The sequence below is a fragment of the Rhineura floridana genome, chromosome 11 (assembly GCF_030035675.1).
Source record: "Rhineura floridana isolate rRhiFlo1 chromosome 11, rRhiFlo1.hap2, whole genome shotgun sequence".
In the NCBI taxonomy this organism is placed as follows: Eukaryota; Metazoa; Chordata; class Lepidosauria; order Squamata; family Rhineuridae; genus Rhineura; species Rhineura floridana.
In genome coordinates, this window is record NC_084490.1 from 63323627 (window position 1) to 63349108 (window position 25482).

Sequence of the window (25482 nt, forward strand, 5' to 3'; positions counted from 1 at the left end):
TGATGTAAAAACCAGTTCCAGAAATCTAATGGAATATAGTGAAATTTTAACATTTCCATGAAATACGACTACAGAAATAACCTGTTTGTAAATGTTGAAACCCAAAAAATTGTGGGAGTTTTGCGTACAGATGGCGATGCAGCATCCTGGCGTGCAACACATTCCAGCCCTTTAGGCTCACACCAATTCACCTGACAGAAATTGTTATAGCATTTCAGCATATAGGGAACTGCACTGTGCATGTGCATAATGGATGGCCAATGGCAACAAGTCCATTATTTGTCATTGCAATGTGAATGAAATTTAATGCCATGGTACTATATTGATCAAAAAACCATACTTCCTTAATGCAACAGGTATGCAGTATGAAAGCAATGTAAGAAACTGGGACAGAAGCACCATCATTATCATCAGTTGTTGTTGTTGTGATGTGCCTTCAAGTCGATTACAACTTATGGCGACCCTATGAACCAGTGACCTCCAAGAGCATCTGTCATGAACCACCCTGTTCAGATCTTGTCAGTTCAGGTCTGTGGCTTCTTTTATGGAATAAATCCATCTCTTGTTTGGCTTTCCTCTTTTTCTACTCCTTTCTGTTTTTCCCAGCATTATTGTCTTTTCTAGGGAATCATGTCTTCTCATGATGTGTCCAAAGTAGGATAACCTCAGTTTCATCATTTTAGCTTCTAGTGACAGTTCTGGTTTAATTGTTCTAACACCCAATTATTTGTCTTTTTCGCAGTCCGTGGTATGCGCAAAGCTCTCCTCCAACACCACATTTCAAAGGAGTTGATTTTTCTCTTATCCACTTTTTTCACTGTCCAACTTCCATATCCATATATAGAGATCGGGAATACCATGGTCTGAATTATCCTGACCTTAGTGTTCAGTGATACATCTTTGCATTTGAGGACCTTTTCTAATTCTCTCATAGCTGCCCTCCCCAGTCCTAGCCTTCTTCTGATTTCCTGACTATTATCTCCATTTTGGTTAATGACTGTGTCAAGGTATTGATAATCCTTGACAAGTTCAATGTTCTCGTCAACTTTAAAGTTACATCTGTTGTCATTACTGTATTCTTCTTGACTTTCAGCTGTAGTCCTGCTTTTGTGCTTTCTTGTTTAACTTTCATCAGCATTCATTTCAAATCATTACTGGTTTCTGCTAGTAGTATGGTATCGTCTGCATATCTTAAATTATTGATATTTTTCCCTCCAATTTTCACACCTCCTTCATCTTGGTCCAACCCAATTGGCAACCAAATGGTTTCTCCATATTCTGTCCTTACAGTAGCCTCTTGTCCAGAGTATAGGTTGTGTATCAGGACAATTAGATGCTGTGGCACTCCCATTTCTTTTAACGTATTCCATAGTTTTTTGTGATCTACACAATCAAAGGCTTTGCTGTAATCTATAGAGCACAGTGTGATTTTCTTCTGAAATTCCTTGGTCTGTTCCATTATCCAACATATGTTTGCAATATGATCTATGGTGCCTCTTCCCTTTGCAAATCCAGCGTGAACGTCTGGCATTTCTCTCTCTATGTATGGTAAGAGCCTTTGTTGTAGAATCTTGAGCATTCCTTGCATGGGATATTAAGGCAATAGCTGGACAATGACTGCATTCCCTGGGATCCCCTTTCTTTGGAATTTGGATGAATATTGAACACTTCCAGTCTGTGGGCCATTGTTTAGTTTTCCATATTTCTTGACAATTTTTTGTCAATATTTGGACAGATTCAGTCTCACTAGCTTGTAGCAACTCTATTGGTATGCCATCTATTCCTGGTAATTTGTTTCTTCCAAGTATTTTAAGAGCAGCTTTCACCTCACATTCTAAAATTTCTGGTTCCGCATCATACAGTTCCTCCATGAATGAATCTGTCATCCTTGCATCTCTTTTATAGAGTTCTTCATTGTATTGCTTCCATCTTCGTTTTATTTCATCTCAGTCAGTCAGTGTGTTCTCCTGTTGATTATTCAACATCCCTACTCTTGGTTTAAATTTCCCTTTAATTTCTCTAATCTTTTGGAATAAGGCTCTTGTTCTTCCCTTTTGGTTGTCCTCTTCTATTTCTATACAGTAACTATTGTGATAGTTCTCTTTGTCCCTGTGTACTATTTATTTATTGCATTTGTATACCACCCCATAGCTGAAGCTGCTGAGTATTGAAAGCTGCTGAGAGATCAAGGAGAATCAACACAGGCACACTCCCCCTGTCTCTCTCCCGACAGAGGTCATCATACAGGGCAACCTAAGTAAGAAACTCCTGCCATGTGCTTGGAGTTGGCAGGCACACCACTCCCCAACAACAGCTGTACCAAAATCCTGGAAACCTGAATTGTTTTCTGTGAGGCAGCAATCACTTCCTCACCAGAAAAGACCAGCAAAAAAGAAAAAAAAGGCTTAAAAACAAACAAGTTTCTTCCCTAGAGTCTACACAATGGGTGTTTCCCTCTGGCCTTCTTTTTGTCTAATTGTGTCAGTTACTGCTGTGACTTCATTCTTCGGCTAAAAATACTGAAAGGTGAAAGTAGGCTAGTTTCAAATGAGGGGAACAGGGACTGCATGTTTTGCCCCATATCTCAGATTCTGCAAATGCTAGAAACATATTTAAAGAAAGAAAGAAAGAAAGAAAGAAAGAAAGAAAGAAAGAAAGAAAGAAAGAAAGAAAGAAAGAAAGAAAGAAAGAAGGAAGGAAGGAAGGAAGGAAGGAAGGAAGGAAGGAAGAAAGGAAGAAAGGAAGAAAGCTGGGAATCTGGAGGGTATGGCTCATCTGAAGTGGGGGCAATGGTCCCCTTTGCCCTCCAATGTTGATGAATGCCCGTGAGCTGGCCTTGTCTACGTGTTGTAAAGGCAATATACATAAGGAAAAGGTTTAGTGGGACAACAGCTTGACAATACTTGAAGAAAGAGGTGAGGTGTATTTAGCAAACATTTATATCCAGTTAGGCAGATCCTCCCTTACCTCTGCTCTTTTCTCTGGCAGCTAATGTGCAGCTAGACACATTTCGTGCAGTGTCAAAAAATGTCTTCAGTGTGATATAAGTTTTTGTACAGTTGAGTGTCTGGGATTTAATAAGGAGCTAGGCAGTTTCTGAAAAAGATATAGATGAGAAAAGATAAAAAGAAATAGAAAATGAAGATAAATACTGGGTCCTTTCAAATCTTCATAACCTTATACTACTAGTCAGTGCTCTTTCAGCAAAAAAGAAGGTGCCAGCACTCATATATTGATACGAGTACTGTGGGTGCTAGCACAAAATGGCTGGCGTAGGCAGCAAAAAAAGAGGTGTAGGTACTCTGCACTGGTGAGTAGTGTCACAAAAAAGCCCTGCTAATAGTATATTATGGGACAAATTACTTCACTAGTTTGGGGGTGGGCAGTGTGCTGGCCTGTTGTGCAGTAGGAAAAAAAGCTCAGAATAGACCCTGCTGTCTGGCATGGAGGTTGTGCAGTGGTCCAACAGCCCCCTCGATTCTCTGGGTGGTGACAGCAGCCAGAATGCCCTATCACTCATCTCCACAATCACAGGACAACAGATGGCTCAAATTGTGTTCTTGTTGTGGGGATGGGGAAGCAATCTCCCCAGCACTTATTCATTCTGTAGCTTGTGGCTGGGACTATGCTGGTCTTTTTACAGAGAGAGGAGATGCAAACTCCACATGACCACTGGCCCTCTGGACAGTGACAGACACCAGTTCCATTACAGCTGAACCAAACTTCTGTTTTGGACTTTTGCATTCCAGAATACAAGATTAGAGTTGGGATTTTGAAATGTGGAAATCCAGAGACTCGGAATCGAGGTGTAATCAGTTTGATTACAGAAACTGGCTAAATTCTGAAATAAGACATTTTTAATCAGCTCCACAGACTGTGTTTTCATAAAACAAATAATAATTGAGGTCTGGTATTAAGTACATTGACTCACTGCAGATGATCCACAGTAGAAAGACTGTACCCACTCATACGTGGCTTTCTCCTCCTCCTCTGTAGCCCCAACAGTAGTTTGACATCTAAACCAGCAAATGTGATTTCACATTTGTTCTCAAAATCAAAATTCAGCTTCAAAGTATGGCTTCTGCCTCCGGTTTGGAGGGCAAGTGCTAACCATAATTTGCAGATTCTTCATATGTCATCCCAAATTGTGACTAGAAGTACACAGGAGACAGAGAGAAGCCAGCGAGATGAGGAAGCCCATGAACCCTTGGCTCATTCCCAATTCTTCAAATCATGATCTGGGAGTTGGTCTGAATTAAGCTGTTGCCCAAGACCACTTGAGTATGGTTGGGTAAGCTCTGGGCTGGGCAATCTTGTACACTGATGGCAAAAAACTTGAACATTATTTTCTATATGACAATTAACCCCCTTTCAGGATCTTGTAATATATAAAGCAGGTTTCAGACCAACAGGCATACTGTGTGCCAAAGTGACAGGATTTACGCTCTAATCCTTTTAAGAAATGTCTCAGAGTGAAAGGTACATTTTTCAATTACTTGATGCAGGTCCCCAGTGGTCCCCATCTCGGATAGGCTTGCGACTAGAACGCAGTAAGTATTCATTTTCCTGCCAAGATATTCTAAAACATTTTTTTTCAAATGGAAAGAATAGATTCCCACATCAGCTTTTGTATGTGAGAGTCACCTTCCATAGATACCAATGCATGTTTCCCCCCTCCTTTATAAGTTGCTAAATAAACAAACAGATGTTTTGAGGGATTGACTGTGCAAAGTGTATATTTTCCCCAAGAAGCAAATGTAAGAATCATCTTATCTTTTATGTATATATTGCCATGGCCAATTACTAGTTTTGCCAGTCTGCTCTTTCATGCTGGCCAGAGAGGAGGGTGCTTGCCTGTCCTCTTTACGGACCAGAATGAATGGTCAGTAATGCTTCCAACTTAATTGTCTTTTCCTAGTTTACTCAAACTAGGAAAAGACAATTAAGTAGAACGCATCAGAGGGCATGGGATCACCTGGAGCTGTAACAACTCACTATGGGTGAGATGCACACAAATTCAGCTAATATTGCAGCAGAAGACAGAATAAGAAGTGTGAACAGCTCACGGTTTTGCAAGTCTACCATCTGACGAACATAAAAAAATCTGGGCAAATATTCACATGTTGCATCCTTGAGCAAATATCAAGCAAATTCTCTGTGAAGAAGATAGCTTGGTATTGGATCAAACACTGCCCACATAAGATTTGGTTACTATACTATACACACTAACTGCCCTGTACTTGTTGCAGATTTGCTGTATTGCTATACTCACATTCAAAAGTAGTTTGTGGACTCCTGGCAGAGAGCTAATGTGAAATGTGACCATTGAACTCTACGATAGGTTTGGAATAGCAGATTTGGCATTTCAGTGGCTATGTGTTATGAGAAGGAATCACTATGATTTCCCTTTGTTAGAGGACATCTCATAGACTTTGGCCAAGCATTGTTGCAGTTCAGACGTCGTGCCAGCTATTTGCATTTCTTTGTTGTTGTAGATGGGCCCTATTTGAAAGACTCTGTCAACATAAAGGCCCTTGCAGCTTCTTCTATCATTACACTATATTTCACAGACATGGGTCAGCAAGTCAGCTGGATAACGGTAAGTATAACTTTTGTAAGAGGCATACATAGAAAGTTGTGCATTAACATGAGGTGGCTTCTTTCTTCATCATTTTCTAGTTAAACTGCCACACATGCTTACACCATATTAGGCCTTATTGAACATTCCTGGAGCTCATTTGGACAGAACCGAAAGGTTTTTGGTGGATTGGAACTGGCTTATCAAAAGATCCACCAAGGAGCAGAGTTGATCATTCCACCCATAATAGCTAAGAGCCTGAGCTGAAAATCAGGAAGTACCTGGTTCACATTTCACATCTGCCATGTCCTTATCAGGCAAGCTACTCTCTCTTCAGTGCCTTTCATCTGCAATATGAGGAGAAGTGTACTGACCTACCTTAAAGACTGCAGCTACAGTGCCACCTCCCAAACATCTTCCCAGAATCTCATCAAAGCCAGGTTCAAGGCAGCTGCCTCCTCCTGCCACAAAAGGCCAGCCTCCACACTTCCATGCTCTTGCAGAGCCTGTACTCTGCAAGGGGTGTGGGACACATGCCCAGAGATGGAAGAGATCATGGGAGGGGGAGGAGAACAATAAGCTCTGTGTCCAGCAAAGTGTCCGGCCATGTCCGCAGAAGCCACCCTGGAGCACAGGATGGAGTTAAGGGAGTCACCTGGGAAGCCACTTGGGAGAGCCACCCAGGGAAAACAAGAATAACATCTGGGGCTCCATGAAAATGACAGGGAGGGGATCACCTCTGCCCCTTCAGCCACGGCCTCCTCTGCAGGCAGCTCTACTGTCACACTGCCACCTCTGGCTATCTTCACGTGCACCTTCCCCATGGAAGCTGGTGGGTCAACAGTGCTCCCTTGGATGTCATCCATTTCCTGAAAGGAGAGGACCTGCCTGCAAAATGGGTGGATCAATACACATGTGGAACACCAGCACATACCACCCAGGTGCCCTGCCCCATCCCAGCAGCTCATCTGTGAGCAAATCCATACCAGTCAAACACACCACCTTATGGACCATGTTCTGGATGGAGCACCTTCTTGTCTGGGCCCAGGGCTCTGTCCAAAAACTCCTCAAAGGGCACCCCTATGTGGAACAGCTCCTGGGCATGCTTGCGGATGGCAACACAGGTGTCATTCTATCACTTGCCGGAGGAATTGGCTGTGTGATGGTGGTAATTAAAGGTGCGGCTCTTCTCAGCAGCTCTCACAAACCACTTCTGAAGATGCTTCTCCACAGAGCCTCCATCAAAAGTGCACAGGATCATCTCAGGGGTCGTCCACCATGAGCTGCTACAGGATGCCCTTCTCCTTGAGGTGCCAGTTCAGCTTGAACCCCTTCTGGACCTCTGGATGGGCACCAAGGCCCAGGGGACCCTCACTGGCCTGTGAGCTGGCACCCAGGACAGTTCTAATATGCATCCTGGGGCCCAGCAAACAACACCAGGGGTTCCCATGGACTCCTGCTGATCACACCACCGATGCCCCCTTTGGGAAGTGACATGATCCAGCCCTGTCATGTTTGATTTTTACTGAAAAGTTTTTTGGGGATGCCTTGGCTCTTCCACAGGTGGTGGGGTACTAGCATGGCTACATTGAAGAAAGGGATTCCATGATAAGGTCAGCATCTGTTGCACAGTAGCCTATATACACTTGAGGGGAGAGACAAGCAACCGCATGGAAACAATCGTACACTGTTCGAGTGTGCCCGAGTGTAATACTGAGTGTACAGAGCAGAGTGCTCTTGGTAAGGAGTGAGGGCTATGTGATGGGTAGGCTGGCATAGCAATCAAAAGTACTGACACACATAAGGATTGGCTTGTTGTGGGAGGTGCAGGGACAGCTAGTGGCCAAGCAGCCCCTTGCTCCTCTTGGAGCCTGGTCTCCTGTACTAATGCTGTGCAGCTCCTGATGCCGCTGGGGCCTGGGTGATTCTGCAAAGAAAATTAAGCACTAATGAGGAGGACTGGTGGCTATACGTGGCTTGTTGGCTTGGTGTCCTAACAGCCCCTTACCCGTATGAGGTATCTGGTCTCCCATCCGGGTACCTGGGTGACTGGCTGGGATCCTGTAAAGCACCACACACACTAGTAAAGGCTCACTGTTATAGGGGTTGGGGGGACAGTCAGCCGCCTAGTTGCCCTTACTTCTGTGTGGTGCCCAGTCTCCTGTGTAGGGGTGGCACTGCTGCTGCTCTGGCCTTTGTGTTGGGTGATCTGTGTCAACATGCAAAGCTTTTGGGGGCCAGCAGTGTCTTTGCATGTGTGCTGTGAGCTGAGCGTCAGAGCTGGAGTGTAGTTCTGGGAGGACATGGTTGTGTGGAGGGCTGGCAGTTCACTGGGGAGGGTTATTTGCTACTGCCACCAGCCCTCCATGTGGAGGAGAGGGTTGGCTTGGGGGTTCCCCACAGAGTGTCTTCCCCCTTTCCCAGACTGACTTTGTGGGTGGGCTCTGCTCTGGCCATTCTATAGGTGCTTTGGGGAATTTTCCTTGTTGTCTGAAGGGGTGCTGCCAAGTTCCTGTTGGGAGAGAAGCTGGAGGGAGACGTGTTAGCAATAGTATACTTTCCTTCCCTCTGCTGGGGAGACAAACTTTGCTTCAAGTGTGGCATTCTTTTTTTTTACCAAGTCCCCACTCTTTTGTCTGCAGTGCTCCCCATAGTACAAAGTGCCTTTCCACCATGGTGTCCTTGAGGCCCCTCCTCAACACAAAGTCCCTACATGAGGGGCACATATAGCATACTCCCACACCATGAGATGTCTCATATGATCCATAGCTGACATATACAGGGTATATATCCTGCTACATGGCTATTGGCTACATGTCTCTGCCACATACAGAGAGCACTGTTGTGTTAGCGTGGGCATGGCCAGCAGGTGAGGGCCTGGATTGGTTCCCTGTCCATTATTTCCTGTACCCTAACCCTAAGTTCTGCTCAGTGGTGAGGGTGTAGCCACAGTCTGAGTGGGGTTTGGATGTGGCAACCAGGTGTCTTCATTGTGGTCTGCTCCCTCTGTCCCCAGCACATCTCTTTTTGGGGGAGTTAAACTATCTGGAACTCCAGTGGGCATGAGTTCCACCAGTCAGACTGCCAGTTGGTGGATGGATGGGCTTCCCCCAGCAAGGAGAGATTTCTACCAGAAGGGGGTATTTCTGCTGGTGAGGGCTGTCCTCTGCTGAGGTGTTGGGGACTGGATGCCCCATATCCTAATTCTAATCCTCCACCCAGATGGATTTAGGGTTTGGATTGTACCTAAGGTCTGGGATAGGGATGATTTCCATTCTGCAGCGCTGTTTCCATTCCACTGCAGTTCAGCTTCTGACCAAACTACATTATATGTCTTCCTGTCTGCTGTGATGAAATGTTATGTAATTAATTACATTATTAATTTTGTAATTAATTGCATTATCACTATGTTATTCCACACTACTCATTTCAATGAAAAGGAAATACAATGCAAATTGGAAAAAAGAATGCAATCAGTTACATATTGTTATATATCATTTGTGGACCGAAAACAACAGCAGCAGCAAAAACCAATTGTAGTTGTTCTAGATATGGGACAAATTTCCGGTTTCATAGGAAGTCTCCAACAGCCGTAATTTGCAAAGTGTGAATTAGGTCAAATTAAATGAGACCAAATTAAATCCTCCAACTTCTCCAGCTACCATCCAGGATGTATGGAGGTATTGCATACAATTTGTGCATGCCATACATATGGTAAGTAGCTTCCAAACCTTACTCCTACCATGTTGAGCACTACCATGATGAAAGTGCATTTTGTTGGTCAGAATGCAGGCCTGTCATGCTTGAATTGATCTATGAAGGAGGTTGCCTTATACTGAGTCAGACCATTGGTCCATCTAGTTCAGTATTGTCTACACTGACTGGCAGCAGCTCTTCAGGATATCAGACAGGATTCTCTCCCAGTCCTACCTGGAAATGCCGGGGATTAAACCTGGGACCTTCTGCATGCAAAACAGATGTTCTATCACTAAGCGGTGTCCCTTTCCCTTAAAGCTGCTATTAGCCTTGCTAATGGGCAAAGAAATTAGTAGTCTGTGAACATTTCTGCTGGCCCTTCTGTCTCACATGTCTATGTGGCTTAATAGCCTGCAAGAAAATTAAGAAAACAACCAGCTCTTCCAGTTTACAAATGCTTCCTAGCCAGACCACATATATGTGTTTGTTTGTTTTTAACTCAATACAATTGATCATTTTAAAAACCAAGTTGCCACTAACAGTATTATTTATTTATTATTTATTATTTATTTTATTACATTTTTAGACCGCCCTATAGCAATAAGCTCCCAGGGCGGTGTACAGCATAATAAGACAGGTTAAAATACAAGTGGATGTAAATACAATACACAATAAAACATAATTAAAAATTTTCAATTTTTGCATCAAGTAGCATTTGCTAGAGTAAGAGAAGAAAATATCTTAAAATGTTAAGAAAGATCCATTCTGGATGAGTTATCCAGAACTCTTCTGACAACTCAGAACTTAGGATGTGTCTTTCATATAGCCAGAAATGCTGAATCACCACCACCGCTATAAGGTGAGGGGCTCAAGTTAATGATCTAAGCAGACAATGCTTATAATCTGAATTGAAGATTATCTCTGGTATTCATGGAAGCAGGAATTAAGAGACACATTTGCCTCTTCTCTCCTTTTGCCATATATAAATAGATGACACACAGCAGCATACTAAGCATTCAGTACATTTTGTATCAGTTAGATCTGGACTCTTTTGTGAATACCCATCGTGCTCCAATTTCAGTGGTTAAGAAACTAAAGCCAAAGCTTTAGTTAATATAGCGTGCAGCTGTTTTTATCATTGTTGCTACTCATTTTCCCCTCAATGTACTTCTCTCCTCTCCCAACCAAAGTCAAGAAGCAATTTTAATTTTTTCTGCTCTTTACATCATAGTAACTTGACTGTGTTGCTGACTGATGCCAAAGATGTCCAATGATGTTACCAGATTTTACTAATTTATGTGTTCTCAGAACCATGTTCTTATTGCAGTAGTTTTATTGATTTACTTACTTTATTTGACAAGATTTATATATCACTTAACTGACAATAAGCAGTTTGTATAAAACCATCTATTCATTAAAAATACCAATAAGATCAAATGCTTAAAAACAAATGGACATAAAATTTATCAACATATAGATAAAAGCAGTTTTAAAACAGATATATACATAATAAAATTACATGTTAAAATTGCATGTTAAAACCATATATCTGGGCAGGCTTGTCTAAACAAAAAAAGTGTTTAGCAGGCACTGAAAACGGTACAGTGAAGGGCAAGGAGTCCAAAGAGTAAATGCTGCCACTGTGAAGAGGAGATTGCTTGCAAATGCAGAAAGGGATATTATATGGCACTTGTAAAAGTTCCTGTTTCACAGACTGATGTGGTTGATGGTCTCAAGTGGTTGAGGGCTTTATACACTGATAGTAACACCTTGAATTTACCTAACTACTAAATGGGAGCCTAAACTTGTTGACCTCACAGTCTTGTTCACAGGCTGTAAAGCTGCACCCCACTTTCATTGATTCAAGGGTATTTAGCTCATACCATTGTGTTGTCTGTCCCCCCCAACCCCCCCTGCACATTTACTTTCTTCTGTAGTTTTTTCATAGCCATGATCATCACAATTTTGTTCTTCCAGTCCTGTGCTTAAGACTGGGAGCGTTTCTTGTTTGCTTAAGAAAGATAGGAGTGTTTCCCCATGTTCTGCTGATGTGAGTGCATTGTTGCATTACCTCTGCAACCAGGCCATTCTCATGATCTTCCTGCATCAAGTGGTGGTGATCTTTGGAGCTGTGAACAGCAAAAGGATAAATGAATCTATATGCAAAATTGAAGGGGATTTTGCATCTCACAAACACCCAAATTCTCTGCTGGGAGATACTTCGTCAGTTCTTATTAAGAATAAAGCTTAAAACACAAAGCCTTCTCAGAATTAGTGTCTTCAGTATGGAACTTCTACCCAGTGAAGTCTATCAGATCAGCTCCATTGTCTTTCAAGGGAATGGCAAAACATTTTTTCTTTTTCTTTTTAAAGCATTTAGAAGAAGGGAAGAAGAAGGGGTACAGAGCTGGCTGCCTACACATTCAAAATGGCCCAGCTACAAAATGACTACAGCTATAACAACAACAACAACAACATATTTGCACACCTCCCAATATCCGAGCAGTGAGAGACTCCAAGGATTCAAGCAATTATCCAGGTTTCGGTTTTCTTGGAATGAAGGTCATTGGAGACTGTGGTTCTTTAGGATATATGGTTTTATTTACACAAATATACAACCTGAGCACAAGAGGAAAGGCTCACAATATTAACACTCCAATAGATACTGCTTCTCCATTAGGTTTCCACAGAGGTCTCCCAAAGCCATAGCTTTAGATTTACTACAGATAGTTCTGTTTTTTATTTTTGGCTTTTTTCTACCTACAAGATTCACTCCAGCCAGGGGAGGGAGGGGGAAGGCCTATCCCCTCCTGAAAGAACATCACCAGCTAGTTGTTCCTATGGCAACATGGTCAATTCTTTTGTCGTGTAGATAGGGTGCTTGACAGACTTGGCCAGAGCCATTACCTTAACAAAGGAACTGACTCAGCCACTTCAGTGGTCCCTTCTGCTACAAATTCCAACCTAACAGCTACAAAATCACACTTTGAGGGGATCCAAAGACATCATCCAGACCAAACCCCTCCCCAATCCAACAATAACAATTTATATAGCACAAAGTATGCATCTGGCATATATTAGAAGTAATCTTTACAACAGTAGGCTTTACTGTAAGGATTCTTATAATTCTAACTTCACAAGTATTTGAGTTTTGCTTTATCTCATTGCCTTCTGGCATTTGCTGAAAGGGCTCTGATGATCTTAAGGCTGCCCAGGAAGATATTACTCTACCAATTCCATTAGCTTTGTGTCTTTTTCTTTTCCAGGTTTTTCTAACCGAATATACTGGCCCTCTTCTAATTTATCTGCTCTTTTACCTTCGTCTCTCAAGTATTTATGATGCAAAGGAGAGTGCAAGGAGTTTACGTCATCCTGTAGTTCAGTGAGTAAGAATGGTCTGCGTTCAAGAATAATACCATGTGATGCCCTGAAAAGGCAGCTACAGTATTCTGTCCTGTTGTAAGCTCTGACAACACACAGAGCACACATTTCCTTTCCATTCTAGGCATGGTTTGGTATCTACTGGCTGTCAGAATAGAGTTGGGATTGGGTCACACTTATTGCTCCCACCCCCAAACTTCATTCATCAGTCATAACTTCTGCACAAGGGCTTCCATGAATAAACTTCAGTGCATAGTGGGCATTGAAATGTGATATGCATTTCCTCCAATTTGCATGGTATCATTTGATGTTCACAAGCTATGTGTATTGGGCTGTTTGTGCATAAGCCCTTGGGCAGATGTTACAGTGTGTTGGGTGGCAGACTCTGTAGCAGGGCTGGAGAACTCCACCTCCCCAGGGCACACACCCCTCACCAGCCTTCCTCAATGGGTGGGTGGGAACACTTCTGGATGCGATTTGAATCAGGGTATACATACCACCCTGCTAGTCTAGTTCTGATTGCCTCTCCAGAAAGGCATTTTCCTATTTAAAAATGCCATTACAGTAGTATTATACATGTCTGCATGTAACTAGTTTGGTTCCTAGAGCTGTCACTTACTTGCAATTCAAAGCAAATTTGAAGTCTCCAGTGGCTCCAAACATCTGAGGAAGTTTGTGTTTTGATAAGACTAGAAACATTTTCCAAGTGAGTTTCATACATCCCTTTGTAAATCCTGATCTGAGTGCCTGCCAGATCAATTGGGCAAAAGATTAAGGTAATGTCTCTGGCCAAGTCTGTCAAGCTTACCACTTTATTATTATTATTATTATTATTATTATTATTATTATTATTATTATTATTATTATTATTATTATTATTATTATTATTATTATTAATATTATTAATTTTATTATTGTTGTTGTTGTTGTTGTTGTTGTTGTTGTTGTTGTTGTTGTTGTTAATTATCATCATCATCAACAACAATAATATAATTACAATTTATATGCCAAATTGGCTTCTAAGTGGTTTTCAACATAAAATCAATTATAAAATACAAACATAATTAAAATGCTAATTTGCAATTCAATTAGAACATTAAAACATCCTTAATTAAAATATACAATAAAACAAACCAGTTAAAAACAGGACAATTAAAAGTTAAGAACAAGCAAACAATCCAACCAGTTAATAAAGCCAGACATTCAAGGGCAGGGGAATATGCTTGCCTAAAGAGGTGTGTCTTCAGGAGCCAGCGGAATGCCACATTTATCCCCTTCTCACTGCACTACGACCTGGCTCAGGTTCAACGGTGGTCCCCTCAGAAGTGCATTGGGAATGCATGGAGATGCTGGGCTTCTTATCTAGTCTCCGTCACACTGAGGCGCTGCTTGTGAGAACCAGCACCTCCATATGAAGGTCCATCAGTAAGATTGCGATACCCTGTCTTCTAGTGGCCGCCCTGGGCTCCTACTGGGAAGAAGGGCAGGATATAAATCTAATAAATAAATAATAATAGTTGCTAAAACTGTACAAGTCTCAGCAGCATCATATGGAGTGGTGATAGTTCTTGTATGTGCTGCCAGAACAAGGTGTATGTGGTCTACCAGCATTCCTGGACCAGTGTTGTGACAAAGGTATAACTGGGCAAGCCACTAGTAAGGTCTGGGTCTTTTTTGCCCACTTTCTCCATAGTGTGTATGTAGGGATGCATGAAACACCATTGAAAAGTATTTCTAGGTTTAGTGAAAATCGTTCACCTTCCTTCAGATTTCTGCAGACAAGCACACCTAGCACAAACCTCCAAATCACAGTAACTGTGCAAATAACTGGCACACAGAGGCATCAATGCTCATTATAGCACCTCCATGCACATGCTGCTGTCACATCTAAAGAAGATCTAAGGTTCTTGCATTCTCTGATCTTGCAAGAATGGGATCAAGTTCTTATTTGCTCAGCAAATACATTAGGAGTTATGGGAGATGTTGATTTTTTCTCTAGTGATCTGGTGTCTTCTGAAGCGGTTAATTTGCTAACAGAGTGGCTATTGTGCAACCGGGCTGCCACATTAAGTGTTATTTAATGAAACATCTTGCCGGGATTCATTTTAGTCTTTTTCATTGACAGTGAAAGCTACATGCAGCCCCATCCTAAGACCCAGTGGGCTAGTATATACATGCCTTAGATGAGGTGTAACAGCCACCCCACTGATATGCTGTCACAGCTGTCAGATTTTCTAGCATCGTAAGCTAGCACGGAACATCACATTAACACATCAGTGTATGTTAACATCACTATCCCCATTTATAGCATAGCACACTGGCACGCAGATTGCCAATGCACAGGTTCTCAAACTCTGCAGGTAGACTGCAGGTAGAAAAGCTGATGTGCCGAACACTTGCCCCAACTGCCATCCTGAACCTTGAAGCATCCCAGAATCTGGGGTGGTCACAGGACAAGGTAAAAGGGCACACAGGGCACATGAAAAGTATTTAGTGGTCAAACACTCCTCCCCCACAGTCTCCAAATCTGTATTATTTCTATGCTGGATAGTATTTGTAAATGAAAACCTTGAGTTCATTAACTCATGCAGGGCTACATAGATGAAAGGCAGTGGGCGCTATCCTACTCCATTCCTTGTGCTTACATTATAGGACGAGATAAGGCTGTTATTAAGTGAAAAGTCACAAAAAGCGGAGCCAAGATGTACAAGAACAGCATAAGGGGCAGATTGTAGCTGAGGTACTATCTGCGCCACAAGTGGATTGCTTTTATTTCATTTTAGAGGTCCTGGTTCCCCCTTCTCCCCCAAATCCCAAGGACTATAATTTGGAAAGAGTGCAGAGGACTCTGTTTGCAGCCCTCTGGCCTCCCTCACAGGACTATAGTGCATGGGGAAAGGAAGTGACTGGGAGGCCCACTTACATTTGTAGTGTAAGTACCCAGTTGTGAGAGCTCTTTTTTCCATTTGACATTGTGATACAGTGGAATATATTGGACTAATTCCCTTTAGAGGAGAACTGTTATTTCTTATTTATAAAGCACCATCAGTGTCCATGGCACTTTCATCTGTGAATCCCCCTTTGCACACCAAGGGATGAAAAATATACCTGAACCCTCCCCACTCCACCACTCTACACCTCTTTGCCTGCTGTTCCTAAAACTTGATCTGAAGACTGTTTCATCCCCACAATGCAGACTGTGGATGGCTTGCTTCAGGTAACCTAATGAGATAATGGAAGAAGCAAGCCTCTTCTTAACTACTTCATTGTAGCAGGTGAGATTTAAACATGGTTGTGTCAAATGCTATAGTGTATTTTAAAACATAATAAAAAACTTTGATTCCCTTTCTTTGTAATTTCTCCAGCTTGGCCTGCTTCTGTCATTGTTTACACTATATCAGACACCTTCTGGAGACGCTGTTTGTGCATAAGATTTCGGAAGGGCACACACCCCTGAAAAATATGATCAAGGTGATTTTCATATATATAAAATAATATACTGTCAATTTGAAAGAGAAAATAAAGGAGGTTTTTTATTTGTTGCATTTATATCCTGCCCATCCAAGATGCTGAGGTTCTTCCACTCATTTTATTTTCACAACAAGCCTGTGAGGTAGGTTACAGTGAGAGAAAATGATTGTTCCAAAATCACCCCATGAGCTGCATTACTAAGTGGGAATTTGATATGTACCGCTCTGAGAACTTAGAGTGACCTATAAATACTCCAAGCAAATGAAAAAATCAATGAACCTGCATCTTCCCATTCTTAATCTAACCACTTCACCATGCCTGATTTGGTAACGATTCCTCAGCTCAGGACACCATATAGTGTGCTAAGAACACATGTTCCAAAAGCTCAGCAGAGGTAAATAAACACAGTTCCATCTGCTTGAAGCAACTACTATTTATGTTGCACAGGTGACTCTTGCCACAGATTTGACTGGACAGACGTAGCCTCTCCTGAAAGTCACTGTTGAGAGGCCTACGTTACAGGGATGGCAAGAGGTGTTAAGTAACAAATGAACAAATATCATTACAGCTGATGGATTTTCTAAAAATTATATTTGGCTAATCTGATATCATCAGACATAAAGCATTTGTATTTCAGTTTTAGAAATGTTCTTTGAAACCAAGGGTTGGGTAGGAGTCCGGGGAGAGGGAGAGTTAATAATATCTATGCTATTGGGCAGCCTTAGACAGGTGCTAAGATCAATGGGGGGGTTATGTGTCACCAGACTGTGGTTTTTAATAACTGTTAAAACAGTAATATATAAACACTGGTAGCTAATGGAAAATCATAGTTGTTTCCATTTGCCAACCATCCATTGTTTTACTGCTTAAGCTGATCAAACCACATTCTGGCAAGAAGGCAGTATGTGGTTGGAAACCCAGAAAATGTCAAAATTGGTCCAACAAAGATATTTTTATATGTATTTTTTTATTGATTGATATCTTACCTTTCCTCCATGGAGCTTGAGGAAAGGTATATAGAAAATTGGCAACCTTATAAATTAACTCCGGGGAAGAATTGGTTTTGATAAAGATCTGTCGTGGAAAACTTAAAGGATACACCAGTCAGGAAGCTGGAGTATAGTCGCTCATAAACCAACAAACAAAGGGCAGCCACCAGAAATTTCTGACTCCACCCAGATATAACTAAGTCCAGTGCTACATAGTGACTAAACAATATAATGCACTATCCATATAAGAGACTTTACTTTGCTATAACCATCTCATGTATAATTTCTTTTTTCTATTTAGGGATGAAATGATGGAGGGCCCAATACTGTAGGCTAGAGGTATATAAGCCAAGTGAGTTGGAGGCTCAAAATACCCACATAGGGGATGACCATGGGCTGCATCCATATTTTTTTTGACAAATGTTTTTTCAATTCAACTTCAATTTGATGACCATCAATTCTCCAGAATCCTTTTCATGTTGTCTAGTACCATGCACTTTCTCAGATTATAATATACCTCAAGCAAGGAAACAAGGGCAAGGAAGAGAGGTGGCTTTGAAAGGGGATCCTATGCCATTTAACTACCTCAAGGGTTGGGGAATCTGTGGCCCTCCAGATGTTGCCAGACTACAGCTCTCCAGCATGCTTGACCATTGGCCATGCTGGCTGGGACTGGTGGAAGTTACAGCCCAACAACATCTGGGTGCCACCAGTTCCCCAGCCCTTTACTGCCTGATGTTTGCCTAACTCACCTGCCTGATGTGAGAAAAGTTGACACTGTAAGCCTGCTCTCGCTCAGGTTTCTTTCCTCTTTTCTGTTCAATCTGCTGTCACTCCATTGCTTTACAAACATTATCTTAGTAATGGTCACAACAACCATAAAAGTAGGCCACCATTACTATTCCCACTTATTACAGTTGGAAGGGGTGTAGTTGATAAATGTGGGCTTGCCTAAGGTATTCATAATAGTGCCAACACATGTGAAAAGTGCCTTTCCTTCACCAGTGACTTCAGCCTGTCCCCCACACAGTTAGGCTGTGTATACACTAGACATTTCAAGTACATGACTTCCCCCAAAGAACCCTGGGAACTGTAGTTTGTAAAGGGTGCTGGGAACTGTAGCCCTGTGAGGGGTAAACTACAGTCTCTAGGATTTTTGGGGGGGCACTATGGGCTTTAATTGTATGGCGAGTACACAGCCTTAGAATTCAAGAGGAGGAATTCCAGGACAGATGGTATTTTCCTTTGCTTGTGTGGTGTGTGTGTGGTGTTGAGAATCACTACCGAAACTCATTTATCATCATCATCATCATCATAATTTATTACCTGCCCTTCACCCAAAGGTCCCAGGGAGGGTTACAACAATTTTTAAAATATGGCATTAAAAGCAATTTAAAAACAACTTAAAATCCCAAAATAGAGTGGGTCCTAAAAATACATGTCTTAGGTGTCCAAAGCCAGAGTGCATCTTCAGCATTCACCGAAAACTGTATAGCGAGTTGCCAGATGCATCTTTGTGGGGAGGGAGTTCCACAACTCAGGGGCTGCCACAGAGAATGCCCTCTGCCAGGCCACCCCCTGAGCTTCCAAGGGTGGTGGAACTACCAAAAGGGCTCCTTCTGTTGATCTTAACACTGGAGAGGGTCTGTAGGGAAGGAGGCAGTCTTTGATTCAATGCTCAAGACTTATCTGGCACCCAACTGAAATGCTTTGAGGATTTTCTCCCCCACTAGGGTTGAGTCAGCAAGTGAAAGGAGCTTCAACCCACCCTCTCCCGACAGTGCATAGACAGCTCTTGCGCTTTGCTCCCAAATCCTTTGCCCCCACTCCCAACCCAAGGGGTTTCCTTCTGCAACATGGGAAGCAATCCAGACTACATACCTTCTATGGCTCCTCCTTTCACTCCTTCCTTCTCTCTGGATACTGTTCCCTGCTTCCTGCTCTTCACCACTTCATCCCCTTTGGAGACAGCCTAAAGAATTGCCTCCTCCATTTCCCATCCAAATGAGGCCTGAAAACTTTTCGTCCTCAAAAGGTCTGCAGTGTCAACTGTCAAGACAAGATTTTGTGGCCTACAGAAAAGTAACACAGAGACAGAGTGAAAGCCCACCTCAGTAGCTGGAGAAACAAGTCTTCATTTTCTTCATCTATAAAAGACTTCGAGAGCCAGAGTGGTGTAGTGGTTAAGGCAGCCTTTCCCAACTGGTGTGCCTCCAGATGTTGTTGGACCACAACTCGCATCAGCCTCAGCCATTGGCAATGCTGGCTGAGGCTGATGGGAGTTGTGGTCCAACAACATTTGGAGGCACACTGGTTGGGAAAGGCTGGGTTAAGGTGTTGCACTACAACCTGGAAGACCAGGGTTCGAATCCCCACACAGTCATGAAGCCCACTGGGTGACTTTGAGCCAGTCACTGCCTCTCAGCCTCAGAGGAAGGCAATGGGAAACCACCTCTGAATACCGCTTACCATGAAAGCCCTATGTGTAGGGTCCCCATAAGTCGGAATCGACTGAAGGCAGTCCATTTTCATAAAAGACTTCAACTTTGATTTTGTGGCCTGATAGGTGGCAGCAGAGGTGTCAAAGAGAGTGGAGATCCAGGTGAATAACTGAGTGTTGTTCAGCAGTGACAGGGGGAGCTGAGTTGGTGGCTGGATTATGACATCACAGTAGGGGCTGCTTTTTGTTCTGCTGTTGCTAGGCAAAATTTTCCTGAAAATAATAATAGTTTCAACAATTCTATTTAGTATGTAGTTGAATGCATTTATGGGCCGATACTGATATCTGAGAATTAGGAGAAATTGTGTGTTCAGTGAGCAGCGCATAGTGGAGAATACTGCAGTGGGTTATATTTGACACTCCTGCTGTAGGAGGCCAGGGGAGAGCAAGATAACCCGTGGGGAAACTCAGCAGCAGTGTGATGGGGTAGAGGAGAAATCCACTGAGATTGTACGAATAGTGCAGCTTTCTGCAACCTGGTGCCCGCCAGATGTTGCTGGGCTACCACTCCCATTGCCCCCTACCAATTAGCCTTGCTGCCTGGGGCTGATGAGAGTTGCGGTCTGAAATATCTGGAGGGCCACAGGTTGGGGAAGTCTGGAATAGTAAATAGACAGACACAAGGAGGTAGGCCTGACTCACTGAAACACACAGAGGGATCTAGGCTTGGCATGCAAGGTGTGGGAATGAAGACCTCTTTGTTGGAAAGGACAAGTCACCAAGTCAGGGGAGTAGGGTGAGAAGAGGCTACTAGTTACCAGAGCGCCAGCATCTAATAAATGGATGTGCGTGCATATGGTAGGAATACCTGAAAGACCGCCTCCTTTCCTACAGACCCTCTTGGGTGTTGAGATCAGCGGAGGGGGCCCTTTTGGTAGTTCCACCACACTTGGAAGCTCAGGGGTGGTGTTGGTGTGGGAGAGGGCATTCTCTGTGGCGGTCCCTAAGTTGTGGAACTCCTTCCCCACTGAGGTTTGTCTGGCAACTTCATTGTACAGTTTTAGGCAAATGCTGAAGGCACACCTCTTTACCCCAGCCTTTGACATCTGAGACATATATTTTAGTACCCACCCTATTTGGGGATTTTAGGTTGTTTTTAATTGTTTTTAATGCTGTGTTTTAAAATTGTTATAATCCACCCTGGGACCTTTGGGTGAAAGGTGGGTAGTAAATGATGATGATGATGATGATGATACATTTTCCCCATTGTGCCAAATACTTTGGAGGCAGTAGCTGATTTGGTAACATATTCTTTCATTCTGTCTGAATTTTCATTATAGGGTTGTACTTTTTACTGGGGGTTCACGTCTTGGATTGCTTACTACATCAATCACCCACAGTACACTCCTCCATGTAAGTAGAGCAAAGGGCACGTGTTGTATCGAAAACTTTCCTCATGCTCAAGAACTGACCAGCATATTTCAATCAGGATTTGTTTGCTAAGTCAGCATTTCAAAATAGAATGACAATTTCTATCGAGGTTTGTAGATAACAGCAGGGAAGGGATGGAAGGAAAGCACAATTCCCACATTGTACCAAACCAGGCTCTTGGGAATGCAAGGCAGAGGCCTATCTCCAGCTTCACATCACAAAGGCCCTCCAAACCAGTGCAGGGTCAGTAAAAGATACTGTTCCCTCACTGAGGAGTGAATCCTACTGGCTTCAATTACCCACTCTGGAGTACTGGCAGAGGAGAATGATTCTAGATTATAATGTGGTTGGGACATAATTTTGCCTCCTCCCTACAAGCCCCTAAGGGTCAAATAAGTTGTAAACTAGGAGATCCTGTACACAGATATCAATAATTAAAAATAATATTAACAGCTGCTGCCCCCCCCCCGTTATGATGGGACCACAGTGCTGGGGGTGCTATTTTCCTAACTGACCCCCACCAAAGCTGTGTTTTGTACCAAGGAAAAAATACAGACCATGGAATTAATTGTAGCTGCTAGAGAGACATTTCATTAATATCCTAAGACATTCTGGATTGTACCACTTTAATATGCAAGTATGGAGGAGCTGGTCCATACTTTTGACTGTTCACTCACATATTGCTTGCATATAATAAGGTAACACAGCAGAGATAAGGGTTTTAAAGTACCCCTCTTCCCTATGGGGGGCACAGCTGGATAAGCTTTGTAAGGTTTTGGTTTGAACTGAGCATATGGGAAGCAGCGGAATGACATGGCGGGTATTTTCAATTTAACATAGCAGAATGCAAAAAATCCGTGGTGGCTATAGTATACAGCCACTCTTGTGGCTGTATAATTAGGAGTCCAGAGCAGACACTGCCAAAATATGTTACAGACACTTCCACACAGGCACACCACAGATTCCAAAGACACTAGAAACAAAAGGAGCTCTAATTCCCATGGTTCCCAGCTCTGCTAAAAACTGAGCATGTACCATTGCAATCGGAGCTTTGTTGCAGCATCCAGGACTCCAGTCTCTGCTGTTACATTCCTTGAATCTCTCCCTATTTATTAAGGCTGCATAGACACTTCCCTGTTTGTAGCAAAATAGATGTAGTTTTTTAAAATCCAGAATCATGTGTGCTTGTACTCAACATGCTGCTTTCAATCTAGATTGATTCTAGATCCTGCCTTCCACAAGGGTGGGTGTAGTTACTTGATATGAATTTGACAACACTCCTCTTGATTCTGGATCCATGCTTTTTCCTCCCTCTCATGTGAATGAAGAGGGGTGATTATGATCTTGGTATTAGGATTGCCAGGTCAGAAGCATCCCAAACCCTAAGATTTCAGGGGTGGGCCCTAGTAATGTGATGGAGTGGGCCCTAATAATGTCACAGGGGTGGGCCCTAGTGATGCCATTAAGTATGACACATTAAGCATTAACCACAGCTGCTTGGAGTGTACCACTCAAACAAAAAATAATCTCTGATTGGAAATTAAGGTAGAAATCTTAGCTAAATAAAGGTGTTCCCAGATCCATTTGAGTGACGGGATCATTCCTTCTCACCTACTTACAGAGCCTGGGTAGGGAACATTTAATCAAGCCTACTTGCTTCTGGCAAGAGGGTTTAAATGCCCTCAGGCCATTGTAGGAAAAAGGAAGCCTAGTGTTATGCAGATGTTAAATGAGCACTCAGGAGTAAAGATGTATGTCACTGAAGGTTGCAATTCTAAACATACTTACTAAGGGACTAAGCTCCAAAGAACTAAACAGGACTTACTTCTGAGTAGATATGGTTAGGATTGTACTGTTGGTAAGGCTTCACTAGGGATCATCTGCAAAGATATCCATCTCAAAACAGGGTTGGCAACCCCCTGCCTGGAATGCCCTGCCCCTGCCTTTTAATGTGGCTGCTCTGAACTCCTTTACAGACTTGACCCTTCACTGCAGGTTTGAGAAATGAGTAGGAATTATGAAGATGCTCTACCCTTTCCTGGCTAACTTGTGGGCTGCTATAAACTCACTTTGACAGCCAACCCAATTCCAGTGAGTAACAATCGATAAAAACACACATGTTTTGGTCTACCTGCACAGACAGTAGCTTGGGAAAAACAGCAATTGAAGCCACCCTTCCCAGTACGTGACTTCTCTTTTACCACTATTGGGCAAGAAACAAACCATCATGCAGCCAGCAAGGTGCATCACCATCAGTGGGTTTAAGGGGGTTGAGCTGAGCACATGGAACCACTGTTGCTGCTTCTGTGGATGTAAAGGGGTGAGGTCAGAGGTAAATGATATGCAAATAGAAAAAAAAAAGGACAGTGATAATTTCCTAAATGCAATACCATACCAACCACAACATGATTCCTATGAGTAAGGCAGAAAATGCAGCATCTCAGGATTCCTAACCAAAAACCAAAACTAAAAAAAAAACCCTGCAATCAGTCAGCCAAGGTCACAGAAATCCCCATGCAGCACAACCTGACCCGGGGGCTGCAGTTAGTGCAGAATATTGTGGCACAATTGCTGACATGAGTGAGACCCTATCAGCACATAATACCTCTGCTCTGAAGTCTGCACTGGTTGCCGATTTTCTACCAAGCCAAGTTCAAGGTGTCCTTTCCATGTTATGGGTGCCACATAGTGTTTGTTCTGCTGTTGTAAGAAATCGATCCTTTAGTGTGGCAGTACCTACACTTTGGAACTCCCTGCTGATTGATAGTAGGCAGGTGCCTTCATTGTACTCTTTTTGGCACCTGTTCAAAACATTTTTTGTTTAGGCAAGCCTACCCAGGCGTATAGAACCTATTATGTTTTTTATCTTTTTAAACTCATTGTTAGTTTTATTAATTTGAATGTTTTAAAATACTTGTTTTTAACTGTTTTGCCAATAATTTTATTGTTTTAATTCCTTCTGTAAACCGCTTTGAGGTTTTTTTTCACAATAAAACAGTATATAAATGGTGTAAGTAAAATGCATAAATAGATTTCAGAGTCACTGTAGCCCTTGGGTCTCTTTCCTCTTTTAGGAATAAAGGAATATGCCTTATACCGAGTCAGGCCATTTGGTACTATCTAGCTCAGGATTAATCACATGGACTAGCATTGGCTCTCCAAATTCCAGGCAACAGTTTTTTTCCAGAGATTGAATTTTGGACCTTTGCATGTGCCCTACCACTGAGCCCTTCCCCTGTTTTAAAAAGTACCTTTTAAAATTGTTCAATTCACTAATGAATGCACAGCATACCTAGGACAGATCCAGACCATGCATTTAAAGCACATTCAACATACATTTGAAGCACATGAATCCCACCACAGAATCACAGGAACTATAAATGTGATGGGGAAACTACACTTCCCAGTATTTTTTTGGGAAATCATGTGCTCTAACTGGGAGTTGTATATGCTTTATATGTATTGTGTGGATCTGCATTATTTCATAAATTTTCCCTGTTTATTCAGAACCAAATCCCAATATATTCAGTGGAGATTACTCAAACAGGGAAGCATGCACAGGACTGCAACCTCAAGTGATAAGGAACTTATCCAACCCAAAATTCAGAATCATGCCACTTCTAGCTGTTTTGGAACTGTTTTATACAGTTTATATGGTTATTGGATTTTATATTGATTTATTTCTTGTTGTGAGCTGCCTTGGTTTCTAACCCTACCTCACAGGATCATTGGAAAGATTCCATATATACACACTGGAGATGTAAACATACTTGCACCCCATGTAATAGTTTGTTGTCAAAACCAATTGGTCATTGCATAACATTTAAAAAAAAACACAGCATGAGTTTCCTACCAAATAAAAGCAATGACACCTACGTAAGGTATGCCTAATTGCTTTAAAAAAAGGATTGGAGGGGGAGAGAAAGATTTACAACATGATCCTTGGCTATGTTCACTCAAACGTCCTATTGATTTACAGTACAATCCTAACCATGTCTACTCAAATATAAGTCCTACTGAATTCAATGGGACTTACTCCCAGGTATGTGGGATTTATAGCTTTACTCCCAGAAAAGTGAGTATAGGCTTAAAGCTTCATATTGAGAAGGTTTTCAAAACAGATTATGAATTACACAAATAAACTACCATCTTCAACAGGCAAGGAAAATTTAAACTTTTTTGTCTCCTTATAATTAGAAAAGTATTACACATTGTAATGACATCATAAGCTACAATATGTATACTTTTTCAAATTTCTGTTCAAAACTTATTTGGAAGATAAAGTGTATAATATTCTATTTTTGCAAGTAATTAAAGATACCTGCATGTACACTTTTATTATAATCATAACTGAAATTGTTTACTGTGCATGTCTACCAAGATCCTGCTGTGATTTTCTGTTCTAGATCTCCTGCACAGTAACTTTTTTTTAAAATGAAAGCTAAGAGTCCAGAAATTGGGGCAACTCATTTGGAACCTTCAGAGAACCCCCCAAA

At 42.2% G+C, this 25482-nt stretch overlaps 1 protein-coding gene across 6 annotated transcripts in view; it reads left to right on the forward strand.

Annotated features, from left to right (window-relative positions):
- The window catches only part of TECRL (trans-2,3-enoyl-CoA reductase like), a 102610-nt gene that overhangs the window by 10443 nt on the left and 66685 nt on the right, over positions 1–25482 (forward strand). For 5 of the 6 annotated variants that reach the window (XR_009758409.1, XM_061589639.1, XM_061589640.1 and 2 more), the window contains exons 3-7: positions 4506–4550; positions 5496–5599; positions 12541–12656; positions 16021–16126; positions 20896–20968. Coding sequence is in view for 5 of the 6 variants with exons in the window: in XM_061589639.1 (XP_061445623.1) it covers positions 4506–4550; positions 5496–5599; positions 12541–12656; positions 16021–16126; positions 20896–20968 (444 nt within the window). In the remaining variant the exon portion in view is untranslated. Of the gene's footprint in view, positions 1–356; positions 529–4505; positions 4551–5495; positions 5600–12540; positions 12657–16020; positions 16127–20895; positions 20969–25482 lie in introns of all 6 variants that reach the window. The other variant, XM_061589642.1, reaches the window with a different exon arrangement.